The sequence below is a fragment of the Sceloporus occidentalis genome, unplaced genomic scaffold (assembly GCF_023333645.1).
Source record: "Sceloporus occidentalis isolate IW3139 unplaced genomic scaffold, rSceOcc1.0.p SCAF_45, whole genome shotgun sequence".
Taxonomy (NCBI): Eukaryota; Metazoa; Chordata; class Lepidosauria; order Squamata; family Phrynosomatidae; genus Sceloporus; species Sceloporus occidentalis.
The window spans coordinates 3,396,036-3,423,327 of record NW_028317025.1 but is presented as its reverse complement, the minus strand read 5'-3'; the positions used below and the strand labels follow the sequence as shown (position 1 = coordinate 3,423,327).

Genomic DNA, 27,292 nt, shown 5'->3' with positions numbered 1-27,292 from the left:
TTTTATTAACCCCTTCAGTCCCCTATGGACGTACCAGTAAGTCCAAAAAATGCATCCCAAGAATCCCCTATGGACATACCGGTACGTCCTGCTCTTCTTGGAACAGCAGGGATACATCCCTGCCGCTACATGGGAGATCAGGCCGTTGTTTGACAACCTGGATTCTCCCCTGTCAGCAGAAGCCAGCAATTGCTGGCTCTCTGCTACATGATGAGCTGTCGAACACCAGAAAGCCGTTACAGTTAGAATGCCCGATCACGCGATCAGGCATTCCCTTCCGGGATATCCAATCACTCCGATGTGCACCTGTAACAGTTTGCAGTGTGAACGCCGGAAAACTGTTAGTTTGAAATGCCCGATTGGGCATTCCCTTCTGTCCACGGAGGACAGGATATCCCCTGCTGGGTCTGTGTAGACCCTTATGGGATATTCGATCACTCCGATCAGGGGTGTGTGTGTTATATACACACCATAACTTATTTTGTGTGCAAGAAATGGTAAAAATGAGATTTTTGCATATAAGCAAGATTTTAGGAAACATTGTATAAAAAATGAAAAAGTCATGTCTCTAAAGTCTGCCTTTATAATATGTACCCTAAAAAAAAAATCCATACTGAACAGGCGAGAAGGAATAAGCATTTAGAAAACTCATGCATTTAAAAAACAATTTTATTCTTTTGTACAGAAATCTCCACAAAATCTATTTACATAATAGCAAACAGTCCAACTACCTTCAGTTTAGACACGTGAATGCAAAAATTGTTTTCTCTGGAACAAAGTCATGTGATACATGACTGCTGCACAATTATCCATGTATTCAATGAAGCGGATTTAAAAGACAGTCAGGATATTACTTCTTTCCTATTTACCTTTAAATAAAGCCTAAAATATTGTAAAATAATCATGAAATTAACAAGGCCTTAGCAAATCTGAAGCAAGTAAACCTAAAATTGGAAAAGGCATGGTAAGCATTACATTATATAAAATTCTACAGACATGTATTTGCTGACATTGACTCACAATTCAGATTCCATCTGAAGAGAAGACCTCTGATGTCTTACACATAACCCCTTAACGACCTTTGCCGGTTCAGGACCGTCATGGAAAAACGGTCGCTTAACGACCTTTGACAGTCCTGAACCGTCAAAAAATTAAATAAGCTTAGAAAGTGATCAACGATCACTTTCTTCGCTTAAACGGCGTTACTGTAATGCCTCGATGTCGAGGCATTCAGCAAGGCCGAGATCGGCATCGGGGGCCATGTCTGGCCCCTCCCCGGGGCGTCAACAGCCGCCATACATTGTATGGCGGCGGACGCCCGTTTTAAAAGCGTTTAGGAGGCGATCAACGATCGCCTCCTAAACTTAAATGGTGTCGCTGGAATGCCTCGATCAGGAGGCATCCAGCGACACCAAACACTTTCCTCTGGATGGGCTGTGACCGCTCCGGAGAGCGGTCACAGCCGCAGCTGCCGGTGATCTTCGCCATCAGCAAGATGGCGGCGGCCCAGGAAAAAAAACAATAAAGATGAAAGAGTTCGCTAGACGGTCTCCAGACCCTCTAGAGAACTCTGGCTCCACTTGCAGGTTGAATACAGGTACTGCACTCAACCATGCAAGTCAATGGAGCCCAGCTTTCTAATCACAATGTGATTAGTAAAATATAAAAAAAAATTAAAAAAAAATGTGCTAACATTTAAAAATAATTATGCAGTGATGTCACTAGATGAACCATCCAGTATCAGCAAAATGTGTAAAAAAATATAAAAAAAAGTATTAAAAAAATAAAATAAAAAAATAAAGTTTATTATTTTGAGCAAGTGCTAAGATTTCTCAAAAATATCAACAAAGAGTTAAAATAAAAGCACTTCAAATACCCAAGGGGTGTCTAATATAAAAAAAAAAATGGCTGATGGGGTAAATTGGAGTGGCCGAGCTCAAAGATATGGCATAGGTACAGACTGACCAAAATGGAGAAAAAAAGCGCACTTCCCAAATGTGGCATTTTAAATCTCAAACAACACGACAAACCCATGCATGTCGGGTATCACTGCACTCAGGAGATGTTCCTGAACACACATTGGGGTGTTGTTTGACAGTGACATATACCAGAACATGTATATCTATAACTAAAGTACAATTTGTGTGAAAAAAATAAATAAAACAAATTACTATTACAAAGTTTGACAAAGTGTAGTTGTATAATTGGTGCATGGAAAGGGTTAAAATAACAGCAATTTGAATACCCTGGGGTGTCTAGTTTTCAAAAATATATGGTTTGACGGGGTTAAATTGAGTTAACCGGCTTCAAAGATATTCCAAAGAGGAGATGGAGGCAGAATGACCAAATGACTACCTGAATTACGCATGCCCCAAAAGTAGCCCTTTACCAGCCAAACAATCTGACAAACCCATGCATGTGGGGTATCGCTGTACTCGGGAGATGTTCCTGAACACACATTGGGGTGTTTGACAGTGGCATATACCAGGACCTGTATATCTATAACTAAAGTACAATTTGTGTGAAGAAAAAAAAAAAAAATTACTATTACAAAGTTTGACAAAGTGTAGTTGTATAATTGGTGCATGGAAAGGGTTAAAATAACAGCATTTGGAATACCCTGGGGTGTCTAGTTTTCAAAAATGTATGGTTTGAATGGGTTAAATTGAGTTAACCGGCTTCAAAGATGTTCCAAAGAGGAGATGGAGGCAGACTGACCAGATTTGTTAAAAAAGATTTGGAAATCATAAAACGCTGCTTGTACTTATTGCCCTATAACTTACAAAAAACAGCAAAAAAACATAAAAACATTGGGTATTTCTAAACTCAGGACAAGTAGTAGAATCTATTTAGCTAGTTTTTTTACTTGCTTTTTTAGGTGAGTAAAAGATTTTTCAAATAAAAGTCATAAAATGTGGGTTTTTTTCAATTTTTCACCATGTTTTTTTTATTTTTTTTATAGTAAATAAGATGATACGATCAAAATAATGGTATCTGAAGAAAGCCCATCTTGTCCTGAAAAAAACAATATATAACTTATGTGGGTACACTAAATGGGTGAGGAGAAAATTACAGCTGAACACAAGCACCACAAAAGTATTAAAACAGCCTCGGTCCCACAGGGTACAAAAAGAAAAAACGAGCCCGGTCCTTAAGGGGTTAAAAATGTTAAACTCAGGGGTGTAGGTACACAGTACACAAGCATCCAACCTTGTAGACACTAAAAGCTGGCAAGTTAAAGTTGCTGTGTGCAAAATATGAGCAGAAGGATCATTTGTACCATACATACATACATACATACATTAAAGTCACATCAGTAGATTCCCGAGAAGATACATTAATGGAATCTTGACAGGAACATCCTATCTGAAAACCAATACAGCGCCCAAACTACATCAGCAACACCTTCAAAATGTATTTGTTTTATTTTTGCAGGTTTTAGGATAATGGACATTTTAAAGAATTTGATACCTATTCAGTATACGATCCTATGTTAGTTTCCTTGGTTAAACTAAATAAATAAAAAAAAATGCAGGGATGCATAATATAACATGAGCAAGATTGTCACTTACTTCGAAGCCACTGGAAATATAATATTAACTTTTCCGTTAACCATTTTTCCAATACAAACCGTATCCGTGTATGTGATCTTGGTGGTCAAAACGTGCCCAATATATGGGGATTATACAATACATTCAAAAGTTTGAGGAAAATCGTTCAAATTGAATTTGCGTAAAGGAAAAGTCTGCATCTTCCTTTTGCCTCCACATGTAGGCGCAGGAGTCACTAGGGACGATTCTCTCTACCCTCCAGACTTTCTTACTCATTAAGTAAATAATGATCTATGGTGTCTGGCAGTCATGAGTAGGTATGGGGCATCTTTCTCCATAATCCACCACAAAGACAAGTCTTAATCCACCGTTGCTCCCACTGTTTCACAGCTGTGGCCTTGTTTGGGGATTTTAGCATAGTAACACACCCACAACTGAAAAGAGATGGAGAGAAACCAGAAGACAGTGTGTCCTTAAAATGAATTATGTTCAACCAATATTTTTTTTGCCATTTAAAATTTCCTCAAACCCCCAGTGATATGATAACCACCCCCTAAAAAAAAAGTAATTCACCTACGCCCTACCCAGTCCCATGTCTCACAAATCCTTAGCTTGTTACCAAAAGCAGTTTGTGATCCATTCTTACCGAGTACAGGACTTGCATGGTTCTGTAGGGAATGTCCCCAAGTGAAGGCGTCTCAGGTGGTCAATTTTTGGCTGAGTAGGTGATCTGTAGGTTGATACAACAGGTTATGCACACCACAACACGAAGTAGTTAGACACATCCAGAACACAAGTGCCTAAAAGAATATTCTGCAATTCAAAGACAGGATGAGCTTACCGTGTGTAGGCATCGTATTGAACCGAGGCATGGCTGGGTGCTCCAGGAGGTTTCCCAAACTGCAGACGCAGTGGAAGCTTGCTTTGTAACCTGCTGATCAGTCCATTCCCAAGAGGAAGCCAGTCCATGGTGGGTATGAGAAGCTGGCTAGGAAGCAGGCAGCACTCATCAATCAATGCCTCATCTGGCTCACATGGGTGCGACTCATCACGGCCTAAAGAAGAGGTGGTACAAATTACATGTAAACTCTAGTGTACGTACTTATCTTAAAACATACAACAGTTTTAGAACCTTACTTTCAACTAGGTTGTAGTTTCAGCATCATACTCTTCAGGTCAACAGCGGCCTAACTGGTAAGGGTAAGTTCCAAACTGTTTTTTTGGGGTCGTGAACTGATGATTTATTTATTCTTTACATGGATTAGCTGTAGGTACAGCCGTGACCACTCTCAATAAACTGCCTAATTATTTTAACTGGTGTGAACCTAGACGCAACATAGAAAATGCTACAGTTGATGCGTGTTTGGTTCCGTTACATGTCTAGACACAATGTGTGACATTTCTACAGTCAATACTTTGTGCCAAGTAGTTTTTCCCTGGCAGATAACACTTACAGCACAACCAAAGACGGGTGAGTAGGCGAAAGAGCAGGGACATGCTGTCCTGTGTATCTGAGGTAGCTGTGTACACAGGGAGACAACTGGGTTTCAGAAGACCCCAAATTCGGATCATCACCATCATTTCCCGTAAAGTACCCAGGGAGCTACCATCACGGAGGAAACTTTGTCCAGGTCGAACTGAGGAGCCCTACAATACAAAAAAGGATTGGTACTAACACTTAAGAAAATGTATCTAGGATACACATATTTGCAAGCAATAGAGTTTAAGCAATTTGGTGGACAAATAGTACTAGTAATCTAGCATTTGCTAAATGAAGTTAGAGAGTAGCAGTAAACAAAAGATTAAGGTAACTCATTGAGAAGTGCTGTGCAGGAGTGTGTGCAGCAGGGTGGGTATTCCTAAACATATTCTGATAACTTCCCCAAGGGGCAATCCAGCAGTGTTTCGGGAATAAATAGGTTACAGATTTTAATACCTGGTTTGGAAGGCTGGCAAGCAGATACAGTACAAAGTCGCCAATCCACTGAATTAACTGCTGCAGGGACTGAAGTGTTGGCATATCCAGCACAAACTCTTCAGTCTTCAAATTAATCATCACTTTGTCAATATCTGAGAAAAGAAAACATTACTTAGACCAACCCTAAAACTAGTTCAACCTAACCATAAAAAATACAGGGCACAAACTCACCAACATCTGTGAATTTGTTGCAGATCTCAGTGAGCCGATCCCCAGGACTTTTGTCAGGTGTGTTGAGAAAGTGGGGACGGAGCAAGGATTTTAAGGTGCAACTGATGGATATGAGGAAGAGCTTGGCATGGTAGTCACACACTCTAGTAACAGTACTTGGGGAAAGCTTGCAGAGGGATGCTTTCATTGCAAGAATTCTAGTGGAGAGGACCTGAAAAACAAAATATGGGGAAATTATTGCTTACATGAAAGCCCTTTTCCACTACATAGAATATTTTCTAACTTTGTGACCCTCAGTGGTCAAAACATTGTAAATAATAGCCACTGACATCTCACCTGTTGAAGGGCTGCATTCTGCCGGGTGTACTCCTCATGCAACTTTTCTACAAGATTGTGCACCATACTTGGCTGAACGTGGAGCAGAATGTCCCACCAGTCATATCCAGTGACCATACAGTATTCCAAGAGGAAAAGCAAGTGACGCAGCGAGGTGGTCATATCCAGAGGGTGTCCCATTGAGGGGGAGACTCGAAGCATGCTTAACTAGGAAGATTAAGGGCCAGAAAATTACCCAAATGTATATAAAGCCAGCAGCATTATAATTTTCTGTGACCTTCTGTGGATTTACAACAAAGCCTACAAATACTTTGTATATACTTGAGTTTTATGACATTAAATGCATGTATCTGTAATGTCTCAAACTGCAACATAACAATACAATACAAATAACAACGGGGCTGCAAGCGTCCCGAGCATCAGGTATGTTTTATACTACCATCAGTATTGTTAATTACATCTACCAATCTGCTGTGTCACAAGTGGCATTTTGAAGTAAAGTAATAACTACTCAATAGGCAGTTGCTTTTCTCCACTTACCTTTCCTTGGGTGTCCAGTCCAACCAAAGCCAATGAAGTCCAAGACATTTGCAAAGCTTTAAAGTGAACACAAGGGGTGGGTGAACGCTGGCGTTTCAGGCTAGGCTCCTCAGATGGCCGCATGGAGGAGCCAAATAAGACTGCCATTGTCTGCAGAGAGAGTCTGTGTACAATATGCACGTTGCCATCATGGAAAGCCAGCGCCAAGCCTAAGGACATGCAGTAATACAATAATTTAAAAGTACCAAAAAAAAATAAAACAAAAAATAAAAAATTATATATATATATATTTATTTATTTAATTCAACACAAACCTTTTCTCTAAGTTTATTTTGAGTAATCTATTTTGGGCTTTATAATACACACAATCATTATATTGATCTGCTAGTTAATCATGCAATATGTGACTGCGTATTCTCTTCCAAAACTACAACTGAGATTTCATTTCATGAACTCTCTAGGGGTGTTTCAGATATAAGTCACTAAAATATATTCTGAATTACTGTTTTTGGATAGTATAATGAAAAGATGTTCTTCAATAATATAAGGCTATGGTTAAACTTAATTAGGACAATATATGTTCTACTATTTTTACAAATAGATACCAGCAAAATAACGCGTCAAGTAATTGTGACAAGTAAAACAAAGTCTTCAGAACTTTTTTCCCTGTGTTTTTTTACATTTCTAGTTATACTGTAGATCCTGCAGAGTACATATGAGAAATATATTTCAATGGACCCGTTATATACCTTAAGACAGAAACCAGAACTATAGGTAAACAATTAAGCGCTAAAACTAGTTAGCTGAACAACATAGTCATTGAAAACAACTATCTGGATTATTCTAAAACACCACAACCATCTTCAAACATCAACATTTTCTAGCAGAGTATATTTGCCAAGACAGTAGGGTAGAAGTACATCAGTAATGTAAGCGTAATTAAACCAAGGATCGAGTTATGCATCCACATGTAATCCTGTTGATGGGGGGGGGAAGGTCTAGTAATTTCTATATGTAAAAATATAATAGAAGATATTTTGTGCCCATGAAATATTAGGTAGTTAACCATTTTAATTTTTGGACATAGTTTTTCTCGAGCACTCAAAGGCGAGTGCTGAAAAGAAGGCAGAGAACATAATATGGCATAATATATAACTCACCTAACCCAGGGTAGAACTTGGTCTCATTAGCCACTTTAATGTCAGTGTTGGTGAGGGAGATAGGTAACTTTGGAAGTGCCACAGCAGACACACGTTCCAGCTCATTGGTAGCTGACAAAATACGCCATTTCAGGATCATTGGCTGCTTATCACTTACTAGAAGAGACAAGGGGTAGACAGGGAGTCACAAAAATAAACTATTGGCACTTCTGTCAACAGAGGAGACACAGAAATAAGACATCGGGCAGTAATATGGCAGGTAGGGCCAATTACTTACCTCCTGGGGACAACTGCTGAAAGATGTTATTAAGGGGCAAACCTTCTTTGCGCAAGGACCAACACTCTGCTACACTGGAACACTGATTAGAGGCACAAAGGAGAACCTGTAAAAAGCAAGGCAATTTGTGGCAATCGGCACCATGGATATTACACACATTATTCTAAAATGACCAATGCTACACTTCTAAATTGAGATTTATTATGTCTTTACCACCCTCTTTCGATGTACACGCATTTCCCTTACAATGACTGCAGTGTTCAAAAAGATATCGAGAAACCAGGCTCATTTCTGGAGCTGGGTAAATCTTTTGAGAATTTTTCCTCGTACCCTTACTGACCTGTTCAGACATATCTCGGGCAAGGAATTTCAGATGAGTCACAGCTGGGAACTTGTCCTTGCGTGCAGGATCTGTAGTACAACGCATAAAGAGCGAAGGCAGGATCTCTGTGTCAATTTTGCACTTTTCACTCACGACAGAAACGCACACTTTATAGAACTGCACTGGGGATGTGCTGCTCCCATCACAAGTGGCCACAACAATGTTTCCACCACCAGTAAAAGCAATATCAGCCAGTGCCACACGACAACGAAGTCGACACAGGCTTTCTGTGGCTGTAAGCACCTGTCCATTGGGCTTTAGCAGAGATACTGTGACAAGGCCACTAACAGTCACTGCAATCCAGCCTTCCATAGGTTTCCCTCCAAATAGTGTAAGTGATGGGGAAAACTTTACACGTGAGAACTTCTCCCCAAAACTGGAGACACCTGACTGCAAAGGAAAGAAAAAATATAAAAAAGGGGAAAATAAGCAGACAATGTGTGAAGATGACACATATAGTAAGTGACAAATAATTGCCATGACATTTGAGGGAAAAAACAAATGGAAATTCACACTGGCTAGTACCGGTACCCATAGAGCCTCCCCACTCACCTTCTCAACATGTAGGGCAAGCTTAACTCCATTATGCAACCATGACAAAGCCACAATGGGGTCCCCATCAACTTCACTACCAACCAGGCTCTGCCAGCTGTTAGCCAAATGATCAGTCATGCCCCAACACTTAATATGTCCATCTGCATCAGCAGAAAGCAAACGGGATCCTAAGGTACCAATGAAAAACAGGGAACAAAAGAAGCGTTAAGGACAACCACACAATGCATTTCTTGTAAACTAAGTCATTTGTTTAAATACACCCCCACACACTACATCCAACTAGGGGTAGCTGAATTTCTTACCAGACTGGTCCCACTCTAAGCTGGTGATCACCTCCTGATGGCCTGAGTTGATAGAGTAAATGTCCCAAGGATGTTCTGTATCCAGGATGTGAATCATGTATGTGAGATCTGAAATAAAATGAGCCAAAACCCACTGGTGTTTGATTTCCAAGTGCAGAATTACTTAAAAGTTATTATGTATATCAGAAAGACTGGAAGACTGCTTCACAAAAGCCACCATGATAATTGCAAAAAAAATCTAATATTTTATAAATGTGAGCAGGCTACAGAAGATGACATTTGTAACCTAAAATATATACAAATCGCAGGGCTCGACAAATTTGGCTTGGATCTAGGATCTTGGATTTTCATATAGTACCCAACCTGACGCCAAGGGTTTGTCGAGCCTTGCCATACACTAGAATTCATTAACACCGTACAGTACGCACGTTTTTGTTTTCTTAAATTATTTCTGGGCTGTGCGCAATAAAGAACATTATCTATTTCACCCACAGGAATAAGTACAAGATATTGAATTATTTTATTTTATAACTTTTATAATTTTTATTATTTTTCTTTCCCCCCCCCCAACTTGTTCACTGCAGCATGGCTAGTTATTCACTTGGGGTATCCCTAAATATGTGATATCACCTGTGTCCTAAAGATAAATATTTTTCATTTTGTGTTTTCTTACAATTTTTAATTATTCAAAAATTATGTTTTTTCCACTTTTTTTTTTTCTTTCTTTAAGACAGACAATATTTGGTTTTATTACCCTCCTTACATATCACAGTAATTAGGAAGCAGAGGTCTGTAAGACTTGCTTTCCTGTCCATAGCATGAGCCAACTGAGACAGTATGCAAAATTCCTAGTAAAAACACACAAAATATTCTAGTTATATATTGTGTATTCTAGTTATATAAAAAGGCACAACACTTTCCTTTCAGAAAAGGGTATTAGACACAATGACACAAAAGAATTTTAGAATTAAATGGCATTACATAAAAAGGTAGTAGTAATTAACAAGGTCACCCCCATCATGGCCATGACTAAGATTTTAGGATACACGTTACTGATTCTGCATATGAATGCACTGGTACGTACTGGTGATGAAATATAAAACGGGTTACCTTTGTCCTCCTCATTGCGCTGATCAGAGGTAAATGCAATTAGGTTTCTGCAAGACCACGCACACACCAGTGGGATGGATGGGCAATGAGTGGCCCGAGGTCTCCGGTCCCATTCACATATATATGCCACATCCATTGTGGCTGAAGTTTAGAAAATACTATGTAATGAAGACTGTTTTCTGAAAGCAAAAAATGAATGAGAACGTAAAGAACTGCAGAAGGAATGTCTTCCTGTGCAATTTAAACATTCGCTATCATCCAATAGAACGATCAATGAATGAGATACAAAAACATACATTCATTTAAAAGAAACAGTGAAGCACGAAGAAAACGAAGCATCAACCAATAAATTAGGAAGAGGTGGGGGGAATACTAACACATACAACCACAACTAGTCTGCGTCTCACCGAACCACCACGGCGCACTCTGATGATCTCATGAATAATTTGCATAGCTGACTTTCCCGACATGCACTGGTACGGTAACTTGTATTGCTCGGATCGAAATTATGATAATCTTGTTAAATACCGAATTTATTTTATTGATGTGAGTGCTAAAGTCGTTATTTTATAAAGTAAAATGTAATTATGCGGGTCAAGATATTACATTGGTCACACAAACTGTAAAAGATTTTATTTAGTGAACTACTTATAGCGAGTGGGCGACTGTTGTAGACGTGCTCGCTTCGGCAGCACATATACTAAAATTGGAACGATACAGAGAAGATTAGCATGGCCCCTGCGCAAGGATGACACGCAAATTCGTGAAGCGTTCCATATTTTTCACAAATCGTTTCCTCAAAAATAAAATTAAGTATGGTCGCAACCTCGCTGACACTATAAAAGCTTTCTGTGACTCATTTCAAAGTGCTAAAATTCTATTTGGTGTATTACAGAGCTCCATAGTAATATTTGTCCCAATAATAAACATGAAAATATAATAGACATTTGCATCAATAACTCACTTGACCTTGTCTTAAATAATTGCTCATATAAAATGAAATTGTATATATATATATATATATATATATACACCTCACATATTTTTATATCTTTTCATGTGACATCACTCAAGAAATGACGCTCTGCTACAATGTAAAGTAGTGAGTGTACAGCCTATATAAGCGTAAATTTGCTGTCCCCTCAAAATAACTCAACACACAGCCATGTCTAAACCTTGGCAACAAAAGTGAGTACACCCCTAAGTGGAAATGTCCAAATTGGGCCCAATTAGCAATTTCCCCTCCCCGGTGTCATGTGACTCGTTAGTGTTACAAGCTCTCAGGTGGGAATGGGGAGCAGGTGTGTTAAATTTGGTGTTATCTCTCTCACAGTCTCTTATACTGGTCACTGGAAGTTCAACATGGCACCTCATGGCAAAGAACTCTCTGAGGATCTGAAAAAGAATTATTGCTCTACAAAAAGTGGGCCAAGACCCTGAAACTGAGCTGCAGCACGGTGGGCAATGGCTGTTATTTTGAGAGGACAGCACATTTACACTGTTATACAGGCTGTACACTCACTACTTTACATTGTGGCAGAGTGTCATTTCTTCAGTGTTGTCACATGAAAAGCTAAAATAAAATATTTACAAAAATGTAAGGGGTGAACTCAGGGCTGGTGCAAGGATTTTTGCCACCCTAGGCAAAACATAATTTTGCTGCCCCCTGGCTCCCCCCTACAAGCCCCTCCCCTTTTGCCACACCCACTTATACACTTTATTACAATAGGGGCGCCGCGCAAGCATGCCGAGGCACTCCCATAAGGTCCTCCTAACTTGGCTGGCTCGCTCCCACTCCTCCCCATAGTGACCGCGAGCCACGGCCGCGCTTCTAATGAATGACCGTGGCCGGTGGTTCGCCGACTTTGCCTATAGGTAGCGCCGGCCCTGGGTGTACTTACTTTTATGAGATACTGTATATATATATTATATGGACAAAAGCATTGGGGCACCTGACCATTACACCAACAGGCAGTGGCGTCGCTACAGGGGGACAAGGGCCCCCCCTAGGTTTTTCCTTGCCCCCCCGCCGAATTTGGAACCACCCAATGGACACTGTATGTCCAGATTGCCCGGGACAGTCCAGCAATAGGACTTTAAATCCCAGGCAGCCTCATTGAAAGCGCTGTTTTTTTTTATATATATATATATATCTTTTTTTTTACATGGAGGAGAGAGGGGGGGCTAGCAACTACTCGGCGCCCCTCGTTCTCCTCCGTGAGGCCTCTACCTCCGTTGCGGTGCCGGCATTCCATGCTGAGCGCCGGAATATGATGTCATATATATATGTTGTTCGATGGGGTTGAGCTCAGGGCTCTGTGCAGACCAGCCATGTTCTTCCACACCAAACGCATCCAACCATGTCTTTACGGACCTTGCTTTGTGCACTGGGGCACAGTCACAGAGCCTTAACTAGCTTCTTTTGCACCCAGAGGCAAGAACGGAAAATTGTGCCCCCACGGCTATTTTTACAGAGGCTATTTTATTTACACTGCCTTTACACACACCTGCCCATAAACACACATATACACATACACTTCCTTTACACACCATTGCCCACACACTGCCTTTACACACACCTGCCTATAAATACACATATAAACATACACTGCCCTTACACACACCTGCCATACCATGTTTCTCACTCTTCTCACAAGCTGAAAAGATAAACAAAAAGAAAAAAAGGAAAGAGGAATAATTCCTGAACCAACATACCGCAGGTGGGAGGTTCTTAATGCAATATGACCCCTTGTCTGCATCATACATGGAATGTTTATACAGCAGACCTATATCATACTTTATTTATTTTTTGTCTTATGGGTTGATATTTTTTGCCGTCATTAGCACCAATAACGACCTACAGGTGGGGCAATTAATTATGCTTTAATATGCAGGTTTATGTAAATTTAGAAGCTTAAGCCATTCTTTAGATCACGCTTGAGAATGGAATTGAAGTCGAAACGTTGGGGGATCGCCAGGGTATACCTCTGCAGTCACTGGATGCTTGCTGTACCTTTCAGAATCAATCTTACACTTTTTTTTTGCATATAATGCTTGCAAAGCTAGCCTTGTCCCCACTTGAAGCCACTCCCCCAAGAGTGGGAGTGATCATACATATTTACATACACTCACACACACATATATGTACAATCGCTACCCACACACCCATACTTACACTAACACACATATACATACATACATACTCCCTCACTCATTCATTTACCTTCCCCATGGTAAGCAGCCTCACTTTCACTGTGACTGTGGTGTCATGTACCATCATTTCCTGAAGAAGAATTTTGGACTAGCCCAGATATCCCCGGTTATGGTATCCCTTTACAGACATGAAAAGGATATGCTTAATAGTAAAGCGACTATGAAAAGGACAATATCTATATCAATAGTGTGAAGAAACTTCCTTGTACCCTGGCTGGGTACCTCAGTCAGTGTGGGGAAGATGGTAAACATGAGCAGTTCCCTGACCGAAAACCTGCTGGATATCAGATCTAGCAAATACTAGCTATGGAGGTTTGTCCTGAAAGTCCTCACCTGATGGAGAGTAACACCACACATAAACCCCCTCCCTAAATGCAGGTGTCTCAAACCTGCGTCCGAGCTCCACAGCCTTTAGAGTCTCTGATACTTGTGGCACTCTGTTCCATGGGCAAGAAGTAGTCCTAATTGACCCCCTGCACCCACCTCCCCAAAAACAGAACCCCTTCCAAGGCCCATGGTCTGTAGGTAGGACGCTGTCTCTCAGGCCCCTCCACAGAAGCTTCCGTGACAAATAGTGGTTGAGTGTTCTTGTAGTTGTAATGGTATTACAGTTTATTAGAGTGTAATTAGTTAAGGGTGGGGTTTATAATCAATTAACTGTGTTGCTCTGTATATAAGGAAGTGGTTAAACTCACAGAGCTTGCTCATTGTAAGGGGCTTGCATTCTCTAAGTGACTTGCTTTCTGTAAGTGACCAGTTTGTGCACCACAGCAGTTTGTGCAACAGAAAGGAGGGTAAGTGACATAAAGCAATTGTTTAAATTCTGTAAGTGCTCACGTCCCTTTATAAAGTATGAGCAAGCTTGGAGATTTCACTCAGTGCACATCATGCCATATGTATGCATGCTTGGAACAACAGTTCTTGGGTCCATATCGTTGTGGTAAGTGTGATCAATTGGAGTCTGTTGCTCACTGAGCAAAGTTTAGATGGGGCCCCTAGCAATGAGGGAGGAGATCAGTCAGAAGGGAGTCAGGCACATAGCTGGGTAACAGTAAGACGTGGTTGCAGTGGGGAAGGGAAGAGGAAGAGGCAAGCCAGCCCAGAGTCTCTCCCTCCCAACAAATTTGCCCTTTTAAGTGAGCACGTTGGGGAGGCAGACTCAGAGGTAGGCTTTCCGGAAAAAGCTGTTCTCTCTAACAGCCGGGAGAGCAGCTCATCCAATGTGCAGGGGATCGAAAGGAAGGAAAGCCCAGGCAGGTTGTGGTGGTAGGGGATTCAATAATCAGGAAAACAGACAGGGTAATCTTTAGCTCTGATCGCAGCAACCGAATGGTTTGCTGTCTCCCGGGTGCCCGGGTTCGGCATGTTGCGGACAGAGTGGACAGATTATTCAATGAATATTTCTGTTCAGTTTTTACAGATGAAAATGATGGAATGGGACCTCAGCTGGGAAAAAAGACTGAATCGTTTGAAATATGTGAGTTTATCGAGGCGGAGGTTCTACTTCAGTTGTCTAAGGTAAAGACAAATAAGTTGATGGGGCCTGATGGGATACACCCCAAGTTATTAAAAGAGCTTGGGGGTGTACTAGCAAAACCGTTAACTTATATATTTAACGAATCATTGGTAACGGGAGTTGTCCCTGGGGATTGGAAAGTAGCGAATGTTGTGCCCATTCACAAAAAAGGCAGTAGGGAGGAGTCGGGCAACTACAGGCCAGTTAGTCTTACATCTGTAGTGGGGAAATTAATGGAAACAATGTTAAAGGAAAGGATTGTTGAACATCTGAAGTCACATGGGTTTCAAGATCAAAAACAACATGGGTTTTCCTCAGGAAGATCTTGCCAAACAAATCTTATTGATTTTTTTGATTGGGTGACTAAAGTAATTGATCAAGGTGGTGCAGTAGACATTGCGGATCTGGATTTCAGTAAGGCCTTTGACACTGTCCCACATAGAAGACTTATAAATAAACTGCAATCTCTGGGTTTAGATCCCAATGTTGTTGAATGGATTAAGGAGTGGCTGAGTGACAGACAACAGAGGGTTGTAGCGAATGGCGTATATTCAGAACACGGTCTTGTTACCAGTGGGATACCTCAGGGATCTGTACTTGGACCCATTCTCTTTAATATTTTTAGTGATATTGCAGATGGACTTGATGGAAAGGTATGTTTATTTGCGGACGACACAAAAATTTGCAACAGGGTTGATGTTCCTGGAGGAAGAAGCAAAATGGCAAACGATCTAGGAAAACTGGAAAAATGGTCAGAGCTGTGGCAATTGGCATTTAATGTAGATAAATGCAAAGTAATGCACCTGGGGCATAAAAACCCAAGGGCAGAGTATAGAATATTTGGTACTGTCCTAACCTCAACGTGCGAGGAAAGGGATTTAGGGGTAATTATTTCTGAGGATTTAAAGGTAGGCAGACAATGCAGTAGAGCAGCAGGTAATGCTAGCAGAATGCTTGGTTGTATAGCGAGAGGTATTAGCAGTAGAAAGAGGGAAGTGCTCATGCCGTTGTACAGATCACTGGTGAGACCTCACTTGGAGTATTGTGTACAGTACTTGAGACCATATCTCCAGAAGGATATAGAAATGTTGGAGAAAGTGCAGAGAAGGGCTACTAAAATGGTTCATGGATTACAGGATAAAACTTACTAGGACAGGTTAAACGATCTTAACCTATATAGCCTGGAAAAAAGACGGGACAGGGGGGATATGATAGAAACATTTAAATACTTAAAGGGAATCAACAAGGTAAAGGAAGAGAGTTTATTTAAAAGGAGAAATACTACCACAACAAGAGGACACAAGCATAAACTAGAGGGGCAAAGGTTTAATGGTAACAAAAGAAAATATTACTTTACGGAAAGGGTAGTGGACGCATGGAATAGCCTCCCAGCAGAAGTGGTAGATGTTAATACAGTAAAGTCATTTAAGCAAGCATGGGATAGGCATAAGGCCAAGCTAGATATAGGATAAGGGCAAGTACTAAAGGAAAGTACTCAGAGGTTGGGCAGACTGGATGGGCCTACTGGTTCTTATCTGCCGTCACTTTCTATGTTTCTATGTTTGACCGACCCCTGACTGAAATAAGTGATTATTGTTATCTAATATTAGCTTATTAAATCACGCATAAAATGCATTTTCTTTGTAGTGGATTCTTTAAAATTACCATCTCCTTTTTGGTATTATTTAATGCTACAGAAGAATCAGGTCAGAATGTTTTATGCTTTCTTTTGCGTGCTTTTCATGGCTATTCGTATTTGCTCCACCACCACCACCAGCAGCATTGAAAAATTGAAAAGGCGAATGAGTGGGCAATTGGCGACCCACTCACCTGTTTCACCCCAGGGCAAAGCATCCAAACAACTGTCAGTCCTAGACGTTTGGCAGCGGACTTCCAGAGCTCAGACACTAGGCCCTAGCGTAAGCTGGCTACTCCGGCGGAGGTAGCAGGCGTTGCCACACCGCAAACAGACTCAGCCAGGGGGGGAGAAACTGCCCTTACCATTAGGGACATTTTGGGCATGACTCTAGCCAGGAAGCGAACTGGCAGAGAAGAGACGCTGGCACCACCACCAGCAGCAACGTTGGGATTTTGCAGTTGCATTTAGCTTGGACACACAAGCGAATCCTGAGCTGGGGCGAATCTCCTAAGTGACATCTCTAAGTGAGGAGTTACAAGCAAAGAAGGAGGGTAAAGTATACATCCTTGTGATTCCATATATTTATATATATATATATTGCACCTTACTGTCTGTTTTTGCCAGTTATTTGAGCTATCCCCATTGCCAAGATGTCCTCCATGTTTGACAATGCGGTCAGGTGTACATCTTGCTCAATGTATGCAATCCTTGATCAGCGCTTCGAGGGTGCATATTGCTGTGCGAGATGTGTGCGGGTTGCTCATTTGGAAGCACAAATCCTGAGTCTAGAGGAGCAACTGGCAACACTGAGATCTATTGACAACTTGGAGAGGAGTCTGCTGCTCACTGAGCAAGCTCTCTCGGGGGTAGAGGTGGGGGAGGATAGCGGGATGGAGGTACAGGACAGTCAGGCAGCTAGCTGGGTTACAGTTAGAAGGCGGGGTAGGGGGAAAAGCGCCAGGGAGGCTAGTCCTGATCTAGCACACCCCAACAAGTTTGCCCGGTTGGCAGATGAGGGGGATGTTAGTTCAGAGTTAGCAGTACTGCAGCAAGTCACTGCCTCTGACCACCAGAGGGGTGTCTGCTCCAGTAAGGAGGGAAGGAGGAGCGCAGGGCAGGCCAGACAGGTGCTGGTAGTGGGGGACTCAATTATTAGGGGGACAGACAGGGCGATCTGTCACAAAGACCGGGATCGCTGAACAGTGTGTTGTCTGCCTGGCGCTCGCGTTCGGCACATCGCGGATCGGGTTGACAGATTACTGGGGGGGGGCTGGAGAAGACCCAGCAGTCATGGTGCACATTGGCACCAATGACAAAGTGAGAGGTAGGCGGAGTGTCCTTAAAAATGATTTCAGGGACTTAGGTAGCAAGCTTAAGGCAAGGACCTCCAAGGTAGTATTTTCTGAAATATTACCTGTACCACGTGCCACACCAGAGAGGCAGCGGGAGATTAGGGAGCTAAACAAGTGGCTCAGAAGCTGGTGTAGGAAGGAGGGGTTTGGGTTCATGGAGAACTGGGCCGACTTCTCTGTTGGATACAGGCTCTACGGTAGGGACGGGCTGCACCTCAATGGGGAGGGTGCAGCTGTGCTCGGGGAGAAGATGGCCAGAAGGGTGGAGGAGTGTTTAAACTAGGTAAAGGGGGGGAGGGAAACTACAATATAGAAGGGGAAGATAGTGTAGATAGAAAGCTGGGGCTTATAAATGTACCTGGGGGTGGAGCGGAGGGAGGGGTTAGAATAGTCAATAGGGATAGGCTTCATAGGGAAAAAAACCATACACCTCTAAATTGTATGCTTACTAATGCCAGAAGTCTGACCAATAAAACTGACGAACTGGAGTTAATAATGTCTGAAGAAAACTATGACATAGTGGGTATAACAGAGACATGGTTGGATGATAGCTATGACTGGGCGGTTAACATACAGGGTTATAGTCTATTCAGGAAGGATCGAAAAAAATGAAAAGGGGGAGGAGTTTGCCTTTATGTAAAGTCCAGCCTAAAGGCCACACTGCGGGAGAATATATGTGAGGGAAATGATAATGTGGAGTCATTATGGGTAGAAATATATGGAAAGAAAAAAAATAAAATACTGATCGGGGTTTGCTATAAGCCACCAAATATAATGGAAGCAGCAGAAGATCAATTATTAAAGCAAATAAACAAGGCAGCAAATCACAATGAGGTGGTTATTATGGGGGACTTTAACTATCCCGACATAAACTGGGAAACAGAGACCTGTGAATCTCATAAAGGAAACCGGTTTCTGACTATAAGTAAGGATAATTATCTGTCCCAAATGGTACAGGACCCGACCAGAGGGGGCGCCCTACTGGACTTAATATTAACCAACAGACCTGTGCAGGTCAGGGGGCATCTAGGAAATAGTGATCACAATATGATACATTATAACTTGTCCTTCAATAAGGGAACTCTTAGAGGAGCCACAAGAACCATGAACTTTAGGAAGGCAAAGTTTGATCAACTAAGAGAAGCCCTTAACACTGTAAATTGGGAAAATGTCCTCAAAAACAAGAGTACAGACACTCAATGGGAGATTTTTAAGGATATCTTAAATTCTCACTGTGAAAGGTACATACCGTATGGGAATAAAAGAGTCAGGAACAAGAGAAAACCAATGTGGATAAATAAAAATGTAAAGGGGGTAATAAATGGCAAAAAAAAGGCATTTAAGCTACTAAAACAGGAAGGCAGTGAGGAAGCACTAAAAAGCTATCGGGAAAAAAATAAAATATGTAAAAATCAGATAAAAGCAGCAAAAGTGGAGACAGAAAGACTCATTGCCAAAGAGAGTAAGACAAACCCCAAAATGTTCTTTAACTATATAAATAGTAAAAAGGTTAAAAATGAAAGCGTTGGCCCCTTAAAAAGTAATGAGGGAGAAGTTATAGACGGGGATCAGGAAAAAGCTAATCTATTAAATATATTCTTCTCTGCTGTATTCACAGAGGAAAATGAAATGCCAGGTAATATACAGCAGGATGAGATAACTGCCACAGTACATGTCGCCTGTCTAACCCAGGAAGAAGTGCAGTGCCGCCTAAAAAAAATCAAAATAGACAAATCACCAGGTCCAGATGGCATTCACCCCCGCGTTCTAAGGGAGTTAAGTAATGTAATAGACAGACCCCTATTTCTAATATTCAAGGACTCTATAGTGACAGGGTCTGTTCCCCAGGACTGGCGCATAGCAAATGTTGTGCCAATATTCAAAAAGGGGACAAAAAGTGACCCGGGGAATTATAGGCCTGTTAGTTTAACTTCTGTTGTGTGTAAACTGTTTGAGGGTTTCCTAAGAGATGCTATTTTGGAGTATCTCAATGAAAATAAGTGTATGACTCCATATCAGCATGGGTTTACAAGGGATCGGTCCTGTCAAACTAACCTGATCAGCTTTTATGAGGAGGTGAGCTCAAGACTGGATCGGGGTGAATCGCTGGATGTCGTATATCTTGATTTTTCCAAAGCATTTGATACGGTGCCACATAAAAGGCTGGTACATAAAATGAGAATGCTTGGGCTGGGGGAGAATGTGTGTATGTGGGTAAGTAACTGGCTCAGTGATAGGAAACAGAGGGTGGTTATTAATGGTACATACTCTGAGTGGGTTACTGTTGCTAGTGGGGTACCACAGGGGTCAGTTTTGGGTCCTATTCTTTTTAATATATTTATTAATGACCTTGTAGAGGGATTGTATAGTAAAGTATCAATCTTTGCAGACGATACTAAGCTCTGTAACGTGGTTAACACAATAGAGGACAGTGCACGATTACAAATGGATCTGCATAGGTTGGAGGCTTGGGCTGGGATGTGGCAGATGAGGTTCAACACAGATAAATGTAAGGTTATGCACATGGGGAAGAAAAATCCAGGCTGGGAATATGTATTAAATGGGAAAACACTGGGGACGACTGACATGGAAAAGGACTTAGGAGTTTTAGTTAACAGTAAATTTACCTGTAGCGACCAGTGTCAGGCAGCTGCTGCTAAGGCAAATAAAATCATGGGGTGCATCAAAAGGGGCATAGATGCCCACGACAAGGAAATAATTCTACCACTGTACAAGTCACTAGTCAGACCACACATGGAATACTGTGTACAGTACTGGGCACCAGTGTACAAGAAAGATATAGTGGAGCTGGAGAGGGTTCAAAGACGGGCAACCAGAGTAATAAGGGGAATGGGAGGACTACAGTACCCAGAAAGATTATCAGAATTAGGGTTATTTAGTTTGGAAAAAAGACGGCTTAGGGGGGATTTAATAACTATGTATAAATATATAAGGGGACAGTACAGAGATCACTCCCAGGACCTATTTATACCCAGGACTGTATCTATAACAAGGGGACATCCTCTACGGTTGGAGGAAAGAAGGTTTCTACACCAGCACAGACGGGGGTTCTTTACAGTAAGAGCGGTGAGATTATGGAACTCTCTGCCAGAGGAAGTGGTTATGGCAAACTCAATAAAAGAGTTCAAAAGGAGCCTGGACGTGTTTCTTGAAAGCAATAATATTACAAGTTATGGATATTAGATTAATAGGGACAGAACGTTGATCCAGGGATTTATTCTGATTGCCATATTTGGAGTCGGGAAGGAATTTTCCCCCTGGTATGGGGCAATTGGCATCTGCTTCATAAGGGTTTTTTTGCCTTCCTCTGGATCAACACAGTAGGGACACAATATGTATATAGGTTGAACTTGATGGACTTTGGTCTTTTTTCAACCTTATGAACTATGTTACTATGTTACTATGTAAATGAGTGGGCAATTGGCAACCCGCTCACCTGTTTCACCCCAGGGCAAAGCATCCAAACGCTGTCAGTCTTAGACGTTTGGCAGCGGACTTCCAGAGCTCAGACACAAGGCCCTAGCGTAAGCTGGCTACACCGGCGGAGATAGCAGGCGTTGCCACACCGCAAACAGACGCAGCCAGGGGGGGAGAAACTGCCCTTACCATTAGGGACATTTTGGGCATGACTCTAGCCAGGAAGCGAACTGGCAGAAAAGAGACGCTGGCACCACCACCAACCGCAGCAGCATTGGGAAAGGCGAATGAGTGGGCAATTGACTACCCGCTCACCTGTTTCACCCCAGGGCAAAGCATGAAAGTCTGTCAGTCCATGGCGTTTGGGAGCGGACTTCCAGAACTCAGACACTAGGCCCTAGCGTAAATTGGCTACACCGGCGGAGGTAGCAGACGTTGCCACACCACAAACACGTGCAACCAGGGGGAGAAACTACCTTAAACATTTTGGACATTTGAGGCATGACACTAGCCAGGAAGCGAACTGGCAGAGAAGAGACGCTGGCACCACCAGCAGCATCAGCAGCAGCATTGGGAAAGGTGAATGAGTGGGCAATTGACGACCCGCTCACCTGTTTCACCCCAGGGCAAAGCATCCAAACAACTGTCAGTCCATGGCGTTTGGGAGCGGACTTCCAGAACTCAGACACTAGGCCCTAGCGTAAATTGGCTACACTGGCGGAGGTAGCAGACGTTGCCACACCGCAAACAGACGCAGCCAGAGGGAGAAACTACCTTAAACATTTTGGACATTTGAGGCATGACACTAGCCAGGAAGCGAACTGGCAGAAAAGAGACGCTGGCACCACCACCACCAGCAGCAGCAGCATTGTGAAAGTTGAATGAGTGGGCAATTGACGACCCGCTCACCTGTTTCACCCCAGGGCAAAGCATGAAAGTCTGTCAGTCCATGGCGTTTGGGAGCGGACTTCCAGAACTCAGACACTAGGCCCTAGCGTAAATTGGCTACACCGGCGGAGGTACCAGACGTTGCCACACCACAAACACGTGCAACCAGGGGGAGAAACTACCTTGAACAAATTAACTTTCCAAGCTAAGAGCTGGGTAACCCAACTTGGGCAGATTGAATTTAAGAAAGGCAATCTGCTCCATCAGATGAGGTGCTATGCGTGAGCGCTGTAGACTCAGTATGTTTCCAGTCATAGAAAACACGCGCTCACTTTGAATAGTGGTTGGCGGACATGATAGAAACTGCTGCGCAACCCATGAGAGTGCAGGCCACACACTCTTCTTTTCATCCCAGTAGCTAAGAGGATCAACATTAGGTGCAGAAGGAATTTCACAGAGGTAAAGTTTGACCATTTCAGCAGCACTACTCTCCTTTCTGCTGCTAGCTCTGTCAGATGGTCCAACTATACTCCCAAGTGCCTCTTCCCAAAACGCAGCTGTTCCTTTCAGCTGTATTGTGACGCTTGTGGCACTGCTAATGATGCTGCTGCTAGGAGTAGCAGACCACATCATCTCTTCCTCCTCCTGCACCTCTCCCTCCTCGGACAGCATTCCCATTTTTCGCTGCCAGTCACGCACCTTGTTGACCAATTGCTCCCGGTAGCTACTGAGAACATTGAATTTCAAAGCTAGCTTTCCCTTAATTCTTGGATCGCAAAGGCACGCTAGCATCATTTCGGGACTCTCTTCCATGCGTTTGCGAAGGTGTACTTTTAGCAGATCCTTCAGCTTCCTGACTATGGCTGCTACGTCAGGATGTAGAGTGCCACCTTGAACAGCCTCACGGTTTTCAAGGAACACATCCATCTTGCTGCCTAGATGGGAGAACACTGGGATTACCTGGGCCAGACTGGCAGTGTTTGAGCTTAAATTTTCAGTGGCATCCCTGAATGGTTTGAGGACTGCCACTAGCTGGGCGATCACTGTCCAATCCTCCCTATTCAATGGAGATGTAATCCCAATATTATGCTCTGAGGTAAGATTATGGATTGCCCTCTGCTGCTCCAAAATCCTCTCCAGCATGTCAAACGTGGAGTTCCACCGTGTACTGACATCCTGACGTAGGCAGTGTACGGGAAGACCTGACCTCTCTTGCTCTTCCCTCAAAAGTTGGCTAGCCTTAACACTATGGTGAAAGTGCCCAGCGATCTTTCTGCAGCAGGACAGAACTACTGCTGCTACATTAGTTACTTCTGACATTGCTGCCTTCACTACAAGATGGATGATGTGGGCTGCACAGCGCACACCAACAATATGACCATCTCGCAGCGCTTTCACCATATTGGCACCTCTGTCGGTTACCACAAAACCAGCTTCAACATTGGTGCCTGCCTCTGCTCCCACCCAAAGGCTAAACATTTTCCTCATCGCATGCAGAATATTTTGGGAAGTGTGCTTTTCATCCATCACTTCTGCATGGAGAAGGAATGATCGGTAGCCTGTTGCAGCAACTTCCTTGGGCACACCGGGCTGCCACCAGTGTGCTGTCAAAGAAAGAAAGGCATGCTGCCCACTAGGTGCGCTCCACAAATCTGTTGTGAAATGAACACACTGACCAGCAGCCTTGGAAAGCTCCTCTTTCACTGCTGAAACACATGTAACAATGTTCCTGCTGAAAGTGGAACGTGATGGAACTGTATATTGTGGAGCCACAGCCGCCATCAATTGTTTGAAAGGCTCCCCTTCAATCATAGAGAAGGATGCCCCTCCAACAGCAATGAACTGACCAATAAGTCACGTTACTTTATTGGCCTGCTGTTTGGACATTGACCTTTTGGATTGGAATGCCACAAATTATTCCAGGGTGGGCTGGACATGCAGTGCTCCAACCTGCCTTGGTCTCTGGCTGCCAGCACTAGCTGCTGCTGCTGCTATTGGCTCAGAAGCAGCTGTTGGGGTTTTTCCACGGCCACCAGCTATGCTGCCTGCACTAAGTTTTACTTCTGCATCTTTCCCCAATAGCACAGCGTTGTGTTGAGTGCTGAGGTGATGCTTCATGCTAGCACTGGTAAAATGGCCAGACACTTTAGAAGAATTACTTATATTATGGATTATAGATAGAAGAATATAGATTATGAATTAGAATTTAGAATTACTTATATTATAGAGTATGAATTAGAATTTATATTATATTATATAATATATTATAGATTAAGATTAAAGATTAGAATTATTTTAGTACTACAGCTAGTAGCTTGAAGCTTTGCTTAGTACAGTTGTTGTCGTCAAACAGTCAATCTTTCTTGAAAAGAAATTAGCAATAAAATAAAATGTCACAGCAAAACAGTTAGCTTCACTGCTTGCTGAAACACACAGCACTTATGCGGCTGCACTCACTAGCCCAACAAGTTCACTTCACTGATGGACTGAGGTGAGCAAAACACTAAGGGTGCTTTTAATAAAATTAAAATAAAATGTAAAATAAATGAGAAAATCTTTGCAAAACAGTTAACGTCACTGCTTCCTGATCAAAAAAGAACACAGCACTTATGCGGCTGCACTCACTAGCCCAACAAGTTCACTTCACTGATGGACTGAGGTGAGCAAAACAAATGAAATAAAATGAAATATTATTAATTAAGAAAAATTTACTTGGTCTCTTGCTGTTGCTAAAACAAAGCACAAACTAAAGAGCTGCAGCACCAGTCCTAATAAGATTAGCTGAACTATAAGCTAGTAGTAATTAATTATTAATTTTATTTATAGCTAATTTAATTAACTATTAAAATAAGAATTATAGAATTATTGTTATTACTGAATGATTTTAGATTAGACACTAGTAGATCTAGTCTTGAATGTCTACAGTACACTCTACACTAGTATACTATTACTAACTATAGTATATATAACTGACAAATATATATATAATTTTATATGTATTCAATTATTAATAATATATTCTATTAAATTATTTATAAATTCTATTATTTAATTTATTTAAGCAGGACAGGCAGTAGGCACTAGTGCCACCCCAGGGAAAGGGCACCCCATTGCCAGTGAGGCACTGGGTGCACTGTCAACTCAACAGCACTACACAGTTGATGACAGACAAATTAAATAAAAAAATGATTAAATTAATAAAATTATTATTAAATATTAATTCAGTAGAACTGAACACAGTACACTTTGAGAAATGGCAGGCTGAGGCTTACCAGTCTCACACAGAACAGAACAATCTCTCTGAAACGCTCGGATGCGGCACAGCAGTGTTGCCAAAGCAGTCACAGAGAAAAATGAATGGATCTCTCAGGCAAGCTCTGGTCTTATAAAGGCGCCTTCAGAATTAAAAAAACAGCAGCACAGTGTCAGATATTTTATGATAGAAAACATGTATTCTGTATATTCTGTATTTTACATGAGCACAAAATGGAGTCAGAGCCATTTTATTTTACTTAATCATATAATGATTATTTCTTTCTATCTTTGTTCCCTCTATAATTGAGAACAAAGAAGTATTCATGTATATGGATGTTTCAGTATATATGATCCAATTAACGTTATCTTCCATGAGAAAGTTAAGGAGTAGACACTACATATCCTTAGGAATGTAAATTGGAATGGGGGATACGTCGTAAAACCACCAAAACCTAATTTACTACCTAGGAGGCAACATCTGGAGATATGGGTGACTACAAAGACCTGATTTACTATCTAGGAGGTAACATCTAAAGATAAGGTGACCAAGGATAAATTCCTAACACATATGTAATGGTCTTAAGTTATTTCTTAGACCAGAGCGTCTCTCGCAGGTAAATTAAGAAATTACAACAATGTAAATACGAGTAAAAGTCCTAATTATAATGGGTAAAACCCACCATTATGATTGGAGAATTCCAATCAAGAGGTGGAGGCTATGATAATAAGCCCTGTCTTTAAAAGCTTAGGTTTTTAATCATTAAGGGTCGGACCTTAAAAAAGAAATGGACCTGAAACAGACAGACCCTGACGGACTCATTTAAATTTACCCCAGAGAATTGGAATCTCAAGATCCTGGCACCATAATCTTACTCTTAGAATTACTTTGAGTCCCAACCTATATAACTTTTAGAAAGTATATTTCTCTCCACTTAATTTCTTGCCACTGAACCTGGATTAACTTCTACAAGGACCAATAGGACAACAGCAACAAGTGGTGGTAAATATAATTGTTTTATTATGCTGAATAGAGATAAATTTTGTCTTCTTCATATAGAATTCCCTGTTTCTGGGAAATAAATAATATATTGCATTATTGTATATGACGGCTTGTGAGACTGCAGTTTATAACCCGTGATAGTGACAATAATGAAAAGGTATTTCACTAAATACTCTTAGACATTATTAAATTATTTTAATCTGTCATATTAGTTGAACTAATATAATAGAGTTAGTGATCTTTTTATTACCGTCCTGATTATCATTTTTGGTTGCTGAGTGGGATGGAAATTAATTGTGTGTTTTAGACTCATAAAGTAGTAATTCATATTGATAATATCGATAATATATTGTAATTGGAACTGATTCAATGTGACATGTTTTAAGAATTTTGTGTTTTATATCATGCACTGTATGACTCATATATATATTTTATAAATTGTGTTTACAATAAATAATATTTTTGAGTGATTATTATTGTGATATATATATCTAATTTGAATTATAATTTTCGGCGATCTGAAAGGATTTAGGATCGGAGATAAAATATAGGGTATCTCCTTAAATTAACATTGTGGATGTGGTTCTACAATCTTTGGTAGCGTCGTTATTTTGCGTGTGTGATAAAAT

General features: G+C 41.5%; 1 protein-coding gene and 1 non-coding gene across 2 annotated transcripts; one reads left to right on the top strand and one right to left on the bottom strand.

Annotated features, from left to right (window-relative positions):
- Positions 1-3,858: 3,858 nt before the first annotated feature.
- On the bottom strand, positions 3,859-10,498 carry LOC149289481 (mediator of RNA polymerase II transcription subunit 16). The gene is made up of 14 exons (XM_089490634.1): positions 10,363-10,498; positions 9,253-9,360; positions 8,948-9,117; positions 8,354-8,785; positions 8,014-8,119; positions 7,737-7,892; positions 6,577-6,785; positions 6,037-6,243; positions 5,701-5,911; positions 5,488-5,621; positions 5,006-5,198; positions 4,393-4,606; positions 4,198-4,281; positions 3,859-3,985 (listed from the first exon to the last, which is right to left on the bottom strand). Exons 1-14 carry the CDS (start codon positions 10,496-10,498, stop codon positions 3,859-3,861), a joined length of 2,487 nt encoding a protein of 828 aa, XP_089346760.1.
- A 540-nt stretch (positions 10,499-11,038) lies between these two features.
- On the top strand, positions 11,039-11,145 carry LOC149289480 (U6 spliceosomal RNA). Its single transcript, XR_016277345.1, has one exon. It is a non-coding gene; the product is annotated as a U6 spliceosomal RNA (small nuclear RNA).
- Positions 11,146-27,292: the final 16,147 nt, after the last annotated feature.

Excerpts from the sequence above, each read along its gene's own strand:
- LOC149289481 (XM_089490634.1), bottom strand. The coding sequence starts at position 10,498 with ATGGATGTGGCATATATATGTGAATGGGACCGGAGACCTCGGGCCACT. Across the intron at positions 8,786-8,947 it reads TTGCCCTACATGTTGAGAAG|TCAGGTGTCTCCAGTTTTGG; the intron begins GTGAGTGGGGAG and ends TTTCCTTTGCAG. Across the intron at positions 4,607-5,005 it reads CACCCGTCTTTGGTTGTGCT|GCCGTGATGAGTCGCACCCA; the intron begins GTAAGTGTTATC and ends CCTCTTCTTTAG.